The sequence below is a fragment of the Podarcis tiliguerta genome (assembly GCF_965153285.1).
Source record: "Podarcis tiliguerta genome assembly, chromosome: 10".
Classification (NCBI taxonomy): Eukaryota; Metazoa; Chordata; class Lepidosauria; order Squamata; family Lacertidae; genus Podarcis; species Podarcis tiliguerta.
In genome coordinates this window covers 68745601-68760875 of record NC_139543.1, presented here as the reverse complement: position 1 = coordinate 68760875, position 15275 = coordinate 68745601, and the positions used below count along the sequence as shown (strand labels likewise).

The window sequence follows — 15275 nt, the reverse complement described above, 5'->3', positions numbered from 1 at the left end:
TCGGATCGGATTCGCACAGCCAGCACTGCAGTGAGAGAGAGAGAGTGAGCCAGGTAGGGGCAGAGAGCTGCGAGTGCGAGCGCGCCCCCCCCCCCGATGTTGCGCCCGGTGCGGCCGGCCCCCCCTGCACCCCCACGCTACGGCACTGGCTGGAGCCCAAGGCATCTCTCCCGATCATAGCTGTCAACGTTTCCCTTTTTTAAAGGGAAATTCCCTTATTCCGAATAGGATTCCTCGCAAGAAAAGGGAAAAGTTGACAGCTATGCTCCCGATCACAAGAGTTGGGAAGGGACAGATAATCCCAGCACCTCCCGCAGGTAAGAAGGGTGTGTGTAGATACTAAGCTATTGTTACAAAGGGAAAATATACTGTATTTTTCCGTCTATAAGACGCCCCCCCCCCCATGTATAAGGCGCCCCCTATTTTGGGGGACTCAGATTTAAGAAAATGGGGGGAGATGTATCCGTGTAGAAGACGGCCCCATTATTTTTAAGGGGGGAAAACCTGGTCTTATACATTGGAAAATACGGTATATCCATTGCCCCACCCACTTTTACCTCAAGTCCCACCTGCCTGCGATTGGCGTGTGGCCCTTAGAAGATGGCCCAGCAAGAAACATGGCCCTCAGGCTGAGCGACGGTTCCCCACTCTTGGCTCAATGTATAGATTCAGGTCAGACCAAAGAAAACGTCCACAGGAGGAGAGACATTGCGCAGAGCGAACATAAACCCGAGACGCCGGCTGCATTATTAGAAGAACTGAGGTTTATTTGTGCCTCGTTAAGACGGAGGCCATTCCACAGATTCCATTGAAGAGGTAGTCACCAAAGGATAGACTCCTTGTCTCCTACGACTGGGTTGTCTCTGAAGGATGCCCATCTTCAGGGGACAAGTCTGAGACCAGCAGCCATCACGCAACAACAATACAGGGCCTTTTCTGTGGTGGCTCCCCGTTTGTGAAATGCTCTCCCCAGGGAGGTCTCGCCTGGCTCCATCATCACACACCTTCTTTTTGGGAGTGAACTGGAAAAGTTTCAAGTATCTGTGGCGGTGAGGGATCTCTCAGACCTATATTTTATCTTCACAGTTGTGTTTCTAGGTTTTTACCTGGTTGTTCTACTTGGTTGTAATGTTTTGCCATTTCTGCAAACTATTATTTATTAAATTTATCAGTCACTTTTTGTTTTTCACCAAGGTAACTCAAAGCAACTCGCAAGAGGTAAATGTGTGAATGAATACATTAAAGCCAGAATGAAAGAAAACAAAAGTTAGTGCCCAGATCACGGGAAATCAGAGTACCAAATAAATCAGCCTTGATTGGAATACTGTGTCCAGTTCTGGGCACCTTAGTTTAAGAAGGATATTGACAAGCTGGAAGGTGTGCAGAGGGGAAGGTGACCAAGGGTCTGGAAACTGAGCCTGATGAGGAATGGTCGAGGGAGTTGGGTATGTTTGGCCTGGAAAAGAGGAGACTGGGAAGAGATATGATAGCCATCTTCAGATATCAGAAGGGATGTTATACAGAAGATGGAACGAGCTTGTTTTCAGCTTGGACTACTGCAATGCGCTCTATGTGGGGCTATCTTGGAAGGTTACCTGGAAACTGCAACTAATCCGGAATGCGGCAGCTAGACTGGTGACTGGGAGCGGCCGCCGAGACCACATAACAGCGATCCTGAGAGATCTGCATTGGCTCCCAGTATGTTTCTGACCACAATTCAAAGTGATGTTGCTGACCTTTAAAGCCCTAAATGGCCTCAGCCCAGTATACCTGAAGGAGCATCTCCACCCCCATCGTTCAGCCCGGACACTGAGATCCAGCGCTGAGGGCCTTCTGGCAGTTCCCTCCCTGCGAGAAGTGAGGTTCAGGGAACCAGGCAGAGGGCCTTCTCGGTAGTGGCACCCGCCCTGTGGAACGCCCTCCCACCAGATGTCAAGGAAATAAACGACTGACTTTTAGAAGACATCTGAAGGCAGCCCTGCTTAGGGAAGCTTTCAATGTTTGATGTTTTATCATGTTTTTAATATTCTGTTGGGAACCGCCCAGAGTGGCTGGGGAAGCCCAGCCAGATGGGCAGGGTATAAATAATAATTTGTTGTTGTTGTTGTTGTTGTTGTTGTTGTTGTTGTTATTCAGCTGCTCCAGAGGGGAGGACCCAAACAACTGCATGGTGCTGACCTTGGAAGCCCTAAATGGCTTCAGTCCAGTATACCTGAAGGAGTGTTTCCCCCTGCATCAATCAGCCCAGACACTGAGGTCCAGCACCGAGGGCCTTCTGGCGGTTCCCTCCCCATGAGAAGCCAAGTTACAGGGAACCAGGAAGAGGGCCTTCTCGGTGGTGGCACCTGCCCTGTGGAATGCCCTACCACCAGATGTCAAGGAAATAAACAACTACCTGACATTTAGAAGACATCTGAAGGCAGGCCTGTTCAGGGAAGTTTTTAATGTGTGGCAATTTAATGTATTTTTAATCTTTGTTGGATGCTGCCCAGAGTGGCTGGGGAAACCCAGCCAGATGGGTGGGGTACAAATAATAAATTATTATTATTATTATTATTATTATTATTATTATTATTAGGAATGATGGTGCCAGGAGAGCCTTCCCTCCGCAACATCCCTGACGCTGGGATTTGAGAGTCCTTCAATGTCTGGAGGCTCCCAACAATCACCGTTTCTGACCCACGAAAGTGAACTCTGCTTCAAAATTCGCACCCATTGTGAAGCAGGGACGGCAGCCTCTCCGCTCACACCCGCAATTGGAGCCTTGTGATAACAACACCGGGCAAATTCGCTGCAGGGATGACTGGCGGTTGTGCAAAATATCTTGCGTGCTCAGAAAGAAAAAAAAGCAACTCAACACAAACCATTGTTAGGGGAACAGCCGGACAACGCGTCAGACTTTAAACTACGGAAGTCTCATAAATAGTATTTACACCCGTTAAAGCCGTTTTCTTTCGGTTTTTTGTCTGAGATTAGCAGGGCCGCCAGAGCATCCTCGCGCGAGATTCGCTCGGCGCTGTCCTCCAGGGGCTCCTCTGCGCTAATTATCACTGATAGGAGAGGAATCTGATTAATCTGGCAGGGATGTGGAGCTGGGCAATCTTCTCCAAGGCTGGCTGACCGACGGCGCGTCTCAGGCTGAGCCGGCAGAGCTGGGACAAACTCAGAGGCGTTTCTGGAGAGGGAATGAGGGAAGGAATCGCAATCGTCACTTCTGAGCTCTACAAACCCATTGGGACGAATAAGGACGGAAAGATCGGTCAACTCTAAATTCTCTCCTAATTCTTCCACTCTTAAATTCCACTCTCCATATTTCCGCAGCAATTTGCGATTTTTTTAAAAGCAGAAATAAACCTGACGGAAATCATTCCGCATTTTAGTGCAAATCTCTCGCAAGAAACTCATTTTCGACTGCAGCTTTGACTAATGCATAGATTCCTGCAAGCAATTCCTCCTTTTTTGTACTTTTTATGCACTCCCCCCCCCCCCGAACGCATGCATATTTTGAAAAAGTTGTTTGGCTGGAGAACTGCAAGACAAAATTCAGATATACAGTGGACGCGTCAGGTTGCGAACGTGATCCGTGCGGGAGGCGTGTTTGCAACCTGCAGCGTCCGCAACCCACAGCGCCGCATCTGTGCACATGCAGGTTGTGATTCGGCGTTTCTGCGCATGCGCAAAGAGCGATTTAGCGCTTCTGCGCATGCACAACCACCAAAAACCAGAAGTAACCCGTTCTGGTACTTCCGGGTAACCTGAAAAAACGCAACCTGAAGCAGCTGTAACCTGAGGTATGACTATATTAAAGGACCCCTGACTGTTAGGTCCAGTCGTGGCCGACTCTGGAGTTGCGGCACTCATCTCGCTTTACTGGCCGAGGGAGTCGGCATACAGCTTCCGGGTCATGTGGCCCGCAGGACTAAGCCGCTTCTGGCGAACCAGAGCAGCGCACGGAAACACTGTTTACCTTCCCACCTGAGTGGTACCTATTTATCTACTTGCACTTTGAGGTGCTTTCGAACTGCTAGGTTGGCAGGAGCAGGGACCGAGCAACGGGAGCTCACCCCGTTGCGGGGATTCGAACCGCTGACCTTCTGATCGGCAAGTCCTAGGCTCTGTGGTTTAACCCACCGCGCCACACACATCCCTTATGACTGTATTAGCAGTGCGTCTAAACAGCCGCGTGGGGCACACAACCTAGGAAGGCATCGTCAATGAAAGGTGCCGCAACCCTCCAGCAGGGGGCAGTGACAAGACCCCACTCACTTTCGAAATGCTCAAAGCACTTGGCGGCCTGGCTGCTCCTCCAGGCGTAGTCGGAAGGCTTCTTCCCCCGGTTGTCCCTGGCGTAAACGTTCCCCCCAAACTCCACCAGCATCTCCACCAGATCGGCGTTCTTCACCTTGGCGGCGTGGTGGAGGGCCGTCTCGTGCAGCTTGGCCGCGTTGACGTTGGCCCCTGGCGATGACAAAGCGGTCAGGTTGGAGGAAGAGTTGCTCGCGGCCTCCGCACAGAACTCGAACCTTTGCCTAAAGCAGCGGTTCTCAACCTGCGGGTCCCCAGATGTTGTTGGACTACAACTCCCATCATCCCTAAGCTAGCAGGGCCAGTGGTCAGGGATGATGGGAGTTGTAGTCCAAAAACAGCTGGAGACCCAAGTTTGGGAAACTCTGGTCTACAGCGCAAAAAGGGGCACAGGCTTTGGATTGTAAAACAGGTCAAAAAAGAATGGCGAGGTGAATTACAAGAAATACCAACAGTGGAGGAATGGCAAATGAAGATGATGGATTTTCTGGAGCTGGCCGACCGGTAGAATCCGCGAACAGAAAGGGGAGGACTACCAAGAAGAATGGAAGAAATTTAAGGACTATTTAGCAAAATATTCTAGGATAACATCAGTAGAGTCATTTGTGAGTACCATATCGGCTTAGGAGTTAAATCTTTTAAATTTGACTGTGTTAAGATAAATTATAGAACAAAAAATTGAGAAAGAGGGAAAGGATTTGCTGAATTAGCTAATTTGAACTAGAATACAAAAAAGGGAGGTGTGAGGAAGTCGAGGAAACAAGTAAATGAAAGATAAAGATATGGAAATTGGATGTGTTTTTAAATGTTTTTGTTTTTTCTTGTTGTTTTGATGTATTGTTTTTTCTTTCTATTCTCGATGTATTGTTTGTTATTTTTTATTGTTTTTTTCTTAAATTTTTTTCTGTAACTATAAAACTTCTAATAAATATTATTTTTTTTTAAAAAAAAATGTTTTAAATTTGATAATACCATGGATACGAGTGAATAGGATAAGAATGAAAGATGTGAATAGACTAAGTTAAATTGATTGGAAATTAGTATTGGAAAACGGCCACAATGAGTTATATGGAAACACAGCTAGAGGGATTTGAGGAAGTCATTTAACAATGGTAATAAAAATATTATTATAATAGTTAGGATAAATGTTTGTATGTTTGTTTTTTATATAGTAATGTTTTTTTCTTTTTAGTTGTTTATGTTTATAAGAAATTTGGAAAACCAATAATTTTTTTTTAAAAAATGGCGAAGTGAAAGCGTTAAAATCAAGATGTGGAAAATATGGAAACAACGAGAGGCAGAACTGAGATGTGGAGATATGCTTCAGAGGTCCAGACTGTGGGGAGCTCTGAAAAATTAATAATTATAATTTGGGTGACAATTTGGTCTTTTTTAATTTTAGTTTTAAATTTTAATTGGATTATTAAGATTGGATAGATTAATTGGATGTTCCTATTGGAAAATTAATTTAAAAGATTTTAAAAAAACAAGCAAAAAGAATGGCGAAGTGGGGGCTGGCCCACGTCCCCCCCCCCCCACACACCTGCGTTGAGCAGTATCTTCACGCAGTCCAGATGCTCCCTAGCACATGCCACGTGCAAAGGGGTCCCGAAGTGACAATCGTGAGCTTCCAGGTTGGCACCGACATCAATAAGGAGACGCACGCACTCAGCGCTGCCTTTTAAAAAAGAACAGAGGACGGCAAGTCAATGGAGAACTTCGAAGGTTGTCAGGAACAAGGTGGGGAATGATAGACGTCTAATCCACACACACCCCTGCAATGCAAGAATCTTTATGCCCAGGGTGAGACTCGAACCCACAGCCCTGAGAATAAGGGTAAGGGACAGCCCCACGGACTGAGCGATCTCTTGTTTCCTGAAATGTCAGTCACAGCTGTGACTTCACTCATTGGCTAAGAACACCGAGGGGTGGGGAGCAGGCTAGTATTTCGCAAAACGATTGGCCAGGACAGTGCTGGCATGTTTTGCCATATTTATTTGTTTGTTTCTGTTATCATTCATTCATTCATTTTGTAAAGGGTAAAGGGACCCCTGACCATTAGGTCCAGTCACAGACGACTCTGGGGTTGCGGCGCTCATCTCGCTTTATTGGCCGAGGGAGACGGCGTACAGCTTCCGGGTCATGTGGCCAGTATGACTAAGCCGCTTCTGGCGAACCAGAGCAACGCACGGAAACGGTGTTTACCTTCCTGCCGGAGCGGTACCTATTTATCTACTTGCACTTTGATGTGCTTTTGAACTGCTAGGTTGGCAGGGGCAGGGACCGAGCAACGGGAGCTCACCCTGTTGCGGGATTCAAACCGCCAACCTTCCGATCAGCAAGCCCTAGGCTCTGTGGTTTAACACACTGCCACCCGTGTCCTTACACTGCGTTTAAAACCAAAATCACATTTGAATAGAAACTGTTTCTCAGGCGGCTAGTCCTAGTCTTTATAACCCTGGATCTTCTTCCAGAAGGCAGAAGCTGAAAGAGATAATTTCCAGGGTGCGCACTATCCTGCGCTATCTCTGCCGCTTTCTTATGACAGCTGGAAGCATAGATTTGACCCAAGGTGGGAAGAGTGCACCCAATTATTCTCTCCGCAGTCTTTACAACCCTGGACAGCATTGTTTTTTCCCTGACCGTGCAGCTCCCAAGCCACACACAGAGAACGTAAATTAAAACACTCCGTCCAGACCTGCTTACCATTCATGCAGGCCTCGTGGAGCGGGGAGGCCGTGTAGAGCGGAGGGTTGACTTTGGCCCCGTGGGAGAGCAACACTTTCACGCAGTCGATGCTCCCAGAGGCACAGGCATCGCACAGAGGGGTGCTGCCGTCTATGTTCCGGGCGTCCACCTGTGAGATCGTAGCAAAAATCAGAGAATGGTAGAATTGGAAGGGGAATCTCAGAGGTCATCTAGCCCAACCCTCTGCAACGAAGGAATATTTTTGGCCCAACGTGAGGCTCGAACCCACAACCAGGGTGGATAAAAATCAATGGGTTTTTTTTAAAAAAAAATCGGATATTCAGGCCAATACAGTATTATTATTATTATTATTATTATTATTATTATTATTATTATTATTATCATCATTTTAAAAATTGATATTGCCCTACATCCGTAGATCCCAGGGTGGTTCACAACATAACATTACAATATGAAAAGCTAATAGTAAAAATAAGAACAAATATGACCCCAAAATCTCCCATTTTTGCCTGACGCCCAAAGGTGTACATGGTACCTTGGTTGTCAAAACACCTTGGTTCTCAAACGCCGAAAACCTGGAAGTAAGTGTTCCGGTTTTTGAACGTTTTTCAGAAGCCAAACATCTGATGCGGCTGTTGACTATTGTTTCCTGGGCACCTGCACCAATCAGAAGCTGCACCTTCGTTTTTGAACATTTCGGAAGTCAAACGGACTTCCGGAACGGATTAAGTTTGGTGCCTTTGTTTTTGCTATTTATTTTGTGTTGTTTTTGAGGCTTTTTCGGTTAATTTGTTTTTGTGACTCTGTGGAACCCAGTTCAGCTACTGATTGATTGATTGATTGATTGATCGAGTGACTGCAAAAATGGATAAAGGCTTCCCATCCAAACAATGGCTATCATCAGTACAGGTAAGAAAAAATAATTTTAATTTTTATCATCTACAATACCGTCTTATTTATTTTATAGCATGGCACATGGATTATTGCTTTCATTTTATGGATCAATGGTCTCGTTAGATAGTAAAATTCGTGTTAAATTGCTGCTTTAGGGGTTGTTTTTTAAAAGTCTGGAACGGATTAATCCGCTTTGCATGAGTTTTGATGGGAAAGAGGGCCTTGGTTTTGGAACGCTTTGGTTTTGGAACGGACTCCGGGAACAGATTAAGTTTGAGAACCAAGGTAAAAAAGGTAAAGGGACCCCTGACTGTTAGGTCCAGTCGCAGACGACTCTAGGGTTGCGGCACTCATCTCGCTTTACTGGCCGAGGGAGTCAGCAATCAGCTTCCTGGTCACGTGGCCAGCATGTCTAAGCCACTTCTGGCGAACCAGAGCAACGCACGGAAATGCCATTTATCTTCCCGCCAGAGCGGTACCTATTTATCTACTTGCACTTTGACATGCTTTCGAACTGCTAGGTTGGCAGGAGCAGGGACCGAGCAACGGGAGCTCACCCCGTTGCGGGGATTCGAACCGCCGACCTTCTGATCGGCAAGCCCTAGGCTCTGTGGTTTAACCCACAGCGCCACCCGCGTCCCACTGGGTAATGAAAGCATCTGGTGGGGGTTCTCTGAGCTACAAACCTGGGCTCCAGCAGCTAGGAGCATTTGCACGCATTGCGTCTGTCCGCGCAGGCTGGCTTCGTGCAACGGCGTGATGGAATCATACGTGACCAGGTTGACGCAGGCGCCGTTGGCAATGAGCTCCTGCAGCTGGAGGATCTCCCCTCTCCTGGCCGCCTCGTGGACCGGTGTCCTGTCCACCCAAAACCCTGCAGAGGCAAGGTTGTGGAAAGAAAGAATAAAATTTACAGCCTGTAATGCTTTGAAAGAGAATATGATGAAAATGATGTATAGATGGCATATTACAGGCAGTGAAGGTCCTGTGTGAGTGTCTGGAGGCGGCTGGAGGATGGATGGCGGCTAACAGATTGAGGTTGTATCCTGACAAGACAGGAGGCGGGCGGGTGTGGAGGACTCCCTGGTCCTGAATGGGGTAACTGTACCCCTGAAGGACCAGGTGCACAGCCTGGGAGTCATTCTGGACTCACAGCTATCCATGGAGGCGCAGGTCAATTCTGTATCCAGGGCAGCTGTTTATCAGCTCCACCTGGTACACAGGATGAGACCCTCCCTGCCCGCGGACTGTCTTGCCAGAGTGGTGCATGCTCTGGTTATCTCCCGCTTGGACTACTGCAATGCTCTCTATGTGGGGCTACCTTTGAAGGTGACCCAGAAACTACAACTAATCCAGAATGCGGCAGCTAGACTGGTGACTGGGAGCAGCCGCTGAAACCATATAACACCAGTCCTGAGAGATCTGCATTGGCTCCCAGTACATTTCCGAGCACAATTCAAAGTGTTGGTGCTGACCTTGAAAGCCCTAAATGGCCTCGGTCCTGTATACCTGAAGGAGCGTCTCCACTCCCATCGTTCTCCACGGACACTGAGATCCAGCTCTGAGGACCTTTTGGTGGTTCCCTCCCTGCGAGAAGCCAAGTTACAGGGAACCAGGCAGAGGGCCTTCTCGGTGGTGGCGCATGCCCTGTGGAACGCCCTCCCGCCAGATGTCAAGGCAATAAACAAGTATTTTACTTTTAAAAGACAAGTGAAGGCGGCCCTGTTTAGGGATGTTTTTAATGTATGACGCTGTATTGTTTTTAATATTCGATTGGAAGCTGCCCAGAGTGGCTGGGGAAACCCAGCCAGATGGGTGGGGTATTAATAATAAATTATTATATTATTATTATTTCCTGGGAACGGGATATTGAAACATCTAGGGAGCAGATAAGAAGTGTAGCAAGAAAAAGCAGAAGCTCAAGGCTGCCCAGATTCTAGGAAACCTATTTTGGTCCTTTGAAATCACGAGAGGGTCACATTCAAGGCATGATCCATCAGTCCATACCTTGCAAATGTCTGGATTTTCCAGGAACGGTCCCAGAATGACAGGAGCCATCCCAGTTTCTGATTTGATCCCGCAATCTCGTGCCTTTCCTTTTTCCTGCCCTCCACCTCTTGGAGAACAATTAAAAGTGGAGTGGATTGGCGGGTGCAAAAACAGAGTCCTGTTTCTACTGAAAATAAAATCCCTACTCTTAATGAAGGAAATGGCAAAACTGACAGACTAAGAAGGCCTTCCTGTAATTTTGAAGGAAAATGTCACCTAAAAAAAATGAATTGCAATGCTTCCACAGCGGGCCATTTCCTAGAAAACGCAGGGAATGTTTATTCCTTTATTATAAATGGAGCCTGACGCTGTCTACTCAGAAGTAATCCCCACAGTATTCAATGGAGCTTACTCCCATGTAACTGGCTAAAGGCTGGACAGCCTTACACTGCAATCGGAAGCATTTTTACTCAGAATTATGTCCCACTGAGTTTAATAGGATTTACTCTCTTCTATGTTCCTGATTATTCTCAGTTTCCAACATCATTGGAAGGGTATAAATAATAAATTATTATTATTATTATTATTATTATTATTATTATTATTATTATTATTATTATTGAATAGGGTGTTCCCTATTTTCATTGGAGAAATGTAGGAGGGTATGTAAATGATGATTTAGGATATTTCTTAATTTCTCATATCTGGACGTTGATACATGGCGGAAATGGTTTTTTTTTAAAAGGAATTGTAGGAAAACTCTTGAAAATGTGTTAAAATAATGACCATTTAACACCTGTGCATATTGCCTGTAGGCTTAAAAGGAGATTCCTTCCTGTGTCAGTGACTCCAAATAAACAGGTTTACACTGGAGGTATTGGGTGAGTTATATATAACGTGCTACTGCAAAACTAATGTTTAACACGCAAAAAAACAAAAAATCAGTAAATGATTAACAATGGATTCCTCTAGATTTTGCCTAGAAGTGAAGTGTGATTAAGGGATGCAACATACGAATCTTTGACCCTAACAGCACCCATTGGACTCACTCCATGAGGATTCTTGCTGTGTCCTTAACTCCAGGAAGGGCAAAGGGTATAAGAAAGTTAGCCAGGGAATTTCAATGTTTCCCAGCTTTGGTCGCCTATCTGGCATGGGAGAAACCCAGGCCTCGATCCCACCCAAGTTAAGCACTTGAGCAACCACATTTACTCAGAAGTAAGGACGCGGATGGCGCTGCGGGTTAAACCACAGAGCCTAGGGCTTGCCAGTCAGAAGGTCGGCGGTTCGAATCCCCGCGACAGGGTGAGCTCCTGTTGATCGGTCCCTGCTCCTGCCAACCTAGCAGTTCGAAGGCACACCAGCGCAAGTAGATAAATAGGTACCACTCTGGTGGGAAGGTAAACGGCGTTTCCGTGCGCTGCTCTGGTTCGCCAGAAGCGGCTTAGTCATGCTGGCCACATGACCCGGAAGCTGTACGCCGGCTCCCTCAGCCAATAAAGTGAGATGAGCGCCGCAACCCCAGAGTCGTCTGCGACTGGACCTAACGGTCAGGGGTCCCTTTACCCTTAAGCTCCGCTACGCTCAATAGGCTTAATTCGCTCAAGTGCTTACGATACTATTTTATTCTCTTGTGCATTTTATATTTGGCTTCCTTTAGTGACGTTTTCTTTCAAGGCAATTTTTTGGGGTGAACTTTGCTGCGTTAAATGCCCCTTCTGCAGCCTGACTCCCTTTGAAAAACGTTTTGAAATCTTTAACCTGTGACTCCCCTGTCAATTACGTTGTTTTGAAAATAGGCTTTATATCTGACTTTCTTCTGCAATGTTGCACGAAAACTAAAAAAGTAACGTTGCAAGTGAAAGCAGCAATCCCTCTTGCTGTTCTGGCTTCTGGGATAGACTTTCCATTTTAGCTTCTTAGAACCTGAGTCCGGAACTTAATAACCGTTGTTGGGCATAGATTTCTCTGCTTGTGGGACAATGATCAGTTGGGAAAATATTTAACTCATTAGATGATCTAAGCCGGTGAGAAATGAAATCTCAGCTAATTCACCGGTTCAGTGACAACTGGGCTGCAAACATTCATGTCCCTTCGGAGATGTATTTAAGCCAGGCTCGTCGGAGTGCAGCAAAACCAGTCACAGAAATTTGGCTGCCGGTTAGCTCCTGTATTGCTTTGCATTTGTGGACTTAAAATTTTGTGTGTGTGTGTGATACTGAATTTCTTCTGCGTTTCCCGAATCGTTGCTTTTTGCCATCTTTTAAATTTACTGGCGAGTTCCACGTGTCTGGTATGCCCCGCGGAGGAGCTTAAGGTCCACAAATGACAGCAACTTGGAGGTCCCAAGTCGCAAGGTGGTCTCAACTAGGGCCAGGGCCTTATCAGTACTGGCACCGACTTGGTGGAACGCTCTGTCACAAGATACCAGGGCCTTGCAGGATTTGACATCTTTCCGCAGGGCCTGCAAGACAGAGCTGTTCCGCCTGGCCTTTGGTTTGGACTCAGTCTGACCCTTATGTTTCCCCTCCCCTTACGGTTTTGATCCATGGGCTACTTTTAAAATTTGGCTGCATTTTAAATTGCATTTTAACCCGGATTTTAAATTGGTCCCACCCCCCCTTATGTTTTTAGTTAGCCGCCCTGAGCCTGGCTCTGGACGGGGAGGTGAGGGTATAAATAAAATTATTTATTATTTCACAAATTGGACGCGGGTGGCGCTGTGGGTTAAACCAACCTAGCAGTTCGAAAGCATGTCAAAGTGCAAGTAGATAAATAGGTACCACTCCGGCAGGAAGGTAAGCGGCATTTCCGTGCGCTGCTCTGGTTCGCCAGAAGCAGCTTAGTCCTGCTGGCCACATGACCCAGAAGCTGTATGCCAGCTCCCTTGGCCAATAAAGCGAGATGAGCACCGCAACCCCAGAGTCGTCCACGACTGGACCTAACTGTCAGGGGTCCCTTGACCTTTTGATTGGCCCCTTGTGACCAAGTGGGGATACCCAGGTGCCAGGATGGTGCCTGAATTCTCCACCCTCTGGAGGTGCAATGCCTGGGGATCCGTGGACCTTGCCTGTTTTCACACACTAGCAACATATCCTGTCAAATTACATTTTACCTGCGCAATCCGAATGAATTTCAGGAACCTAACCCAACACTCGAACCACCCCACCACCCTGACTTCCTAGAGTATCTTCTGCTATGGGGCAGCTTTATAAATTAAGTAGGCCAAAAATATGGGGAAGCAAAAGGTTGCTTAGAGAAGGATCTGAAATATTCCCCTCAAAGCTTGTTTTATTCCGGATTGTTTTATTTGATGATTTGCTGTGTTGCAAACCGCTCTGAGATTCCCCCCCCCCCCGCCTTTAAAATATAAAGAAATGAAATGAATTAATAGTAATAAAAATAGCAAGCTCGTTGTTTTTTTTTAAAAAAATAGCACCTAAACTTTTTTCAACAGGGGGCCGGTCCACTGTCCCTCCCACTGGCCGGTCCACCTTGTGGGGGGCTGGACTATATTTTTTTGGGGGGGGGGAAGAATGAACTCCTATGCCCCACAAATAACCCAGAGATGAATTTTAAATTCATCGGCCATGACTGGACCTAATGGTCAGGGGTCCCTTGACCTTTACCTTATTTCACATATTATGTATTTCTAAGGCTCTGAATTGAGATGTTTGCTGTTAAGCCACCTTGGGCGCAGCCCCCTGTGGGAAAGAGGCAGATGATATGAGCAAACTCAAGCCGTCGATCAAATCACCCAAGTTGCGCATCCAGACAGTTCAGGCTTGATGCAGCTGCCCAGCCATAGCTGTCAACCGTCCCTTATTTGGCGGGACAATCCCTTATCCCAGCGCTGTGTCCTGCTGCTGTCCCTTATTGATGATGTCCCTTAAATTTCCCGGGTTTCAAAGGAAGCAGCTCCTCTCCCTCCCTCCCTGCCGGCCAGGGAGGAGGGAGGCTCCAACTGTGTTGCTTGGCTGCCCCGTCGGCCCCCACCCCGGCTTCCTCTCACCAGCCTCGGCCCCCGGGAACCCCTCCCCGCTGGGACTGGCGGGAGCCTCGGGCCCTTCCGCTGCCATCCTCCTCGCGGCCGCCGAACTGAGCGTCTCTGCCTGGGGCCTCCCCTCTGCCCGTCACCGCCGTTCCCGCTAGGCCGTACTGCGGCTGTGCCGCCGAAGGACCCGGATGAGATGGGCAGCCTGGCATGGTCTATGAATTGCTGAGGAGCCTTGAGAGGAGAGCGAGGGCAACCATAGAGAAAGCAGTTCAGAGAGAGGAGGAAGAGGAGGAGGAGGCGGAGGCGCGGGCAGGTGTTCCAAGGGCTACAAGGGAAGGACCGCAAGCGCTTCTCACATAGATTTGGAGTGGTAGACTAGCATAGATGGTCTGATCTGCGGGTTTACTTTGGGCGCTATTTCCACACACCCCTTCCTCCCCCCCCGCCTGATGGAATTGAGAGCTGCAGATGGAGCACGAGAGAAAAGATGCAGAACTGCAGCAGCATCTTCGTAGCTTGGACTTCGTTTTGCACGAAAAGTGGTTGCTGCTTGTAGTTATTTAATTGCAGTGTTTCATCGGCTGGTGTATTGAGCAGCAACCTCTGGAAACGAAGGGCTAAAAACCGGCGCTGCTCTCCCAAATTATCTGGTCCCCTTTAACTGGTTGGCTAAAATCCCTTATTTTGGCTGCTGGTCCCTTATTTCCAAATCTGTAAGTTGACAGCTATGTGCCCAGCTCGCAAAGGACCAGCAACATGAGAAGGCGAAGTCCCAGTGGTACCCAGCTGCTTCTGATGGAGAGGGGATGGGGGGGCAGCAGCTTGCCCCCCTCCCCATCCAGGCTCCCCAAAAACATGCCCCCCTCCCTCCCAACATTTCCAGCCCCCCACCCCTTCCTCCTTCAGCCCCCACCCCGCTCCCCAACTCCCACTCACCAATCTCGCCCAGCCCCGAGCTGCTAGCCATGGTCCTCTCCATAGTTGCTCAGCCCAAACTACAACTCCCAGCAGCACCCAGAAAGGAGGAGGAGGAGGGAGGCGGGAGGAGGAGGAGGAGGAGCTCCCCGGCACTCCTGGGTCCCTCTTTTCTGTTGTTTATGATGGTGCTCCAGCGACATGGGGGAGGGGATCCAACGTCAGCCGGGAGAGGTGTCGCAAAGGATGCTGGGAGTTGTAGTTCCGCGGGCAGCTCCCGGGAAGCCGGTCCTTATGTAATACTGCAGGGGGGGGAAATGGGATTTTGCAAGCGCGCGCCCGCGGCTCTGACTGCCTCTGGTCAAATAATCCGATTTCCCCCCTTTTTGTTTATTTCTTACACGCATTTTTTTATTTCTTCCCCAAATGCATTGCTCTGCCTTCCAACGGGCACGTTTTGCTGCAT

At 47.9% G+C, this 15275-nt stretch overlaps 1 protein-coding gene across 2 annotated transcripts; it reads right to left on the bottom strand.

Annotated features, from left to right (window-relative positions):
• Nucleotides 1–742: 742 nt before the first annotated feature.
• On the bottom strand, nt 743–15021 carry ASB13 (ankyrin repeat and SOCS box containing 13). 2 transcript variants are annotated; one of them, XM_083402411.1, is made up of 6 exons: nt 14831–15021; nt 8595–8782; nt 7012–7162; nt 5847–5983; nt 4267–4543; nt 743–3175 (listed from the first exon to the last, which is right to left on the bottom strand). In XM_083402411.1, the coding sequence occupies exons 1-6, from the start codon at nt 14871–14873 to the stop codon at nt 3048–3050; spliced, it is 924 nt and encodes a 307-aa protein (XP_083258537.1). In that variant the 5' UTR covers nt 14874–15021; the 3' UTR covers nt 743–3047. The 2 variants fall into 2 exon arrangements, with proteins under 2 accessions (XP_083258537.1, XP_083258538.1); XM_083402412.1 differs by having other exon boundaries at nt 4267–4458; nt 5849–5983; nt 14831–15019.
• Between the last annotated feature and the right edge of the window lie 254 nt (nt 15022–15275).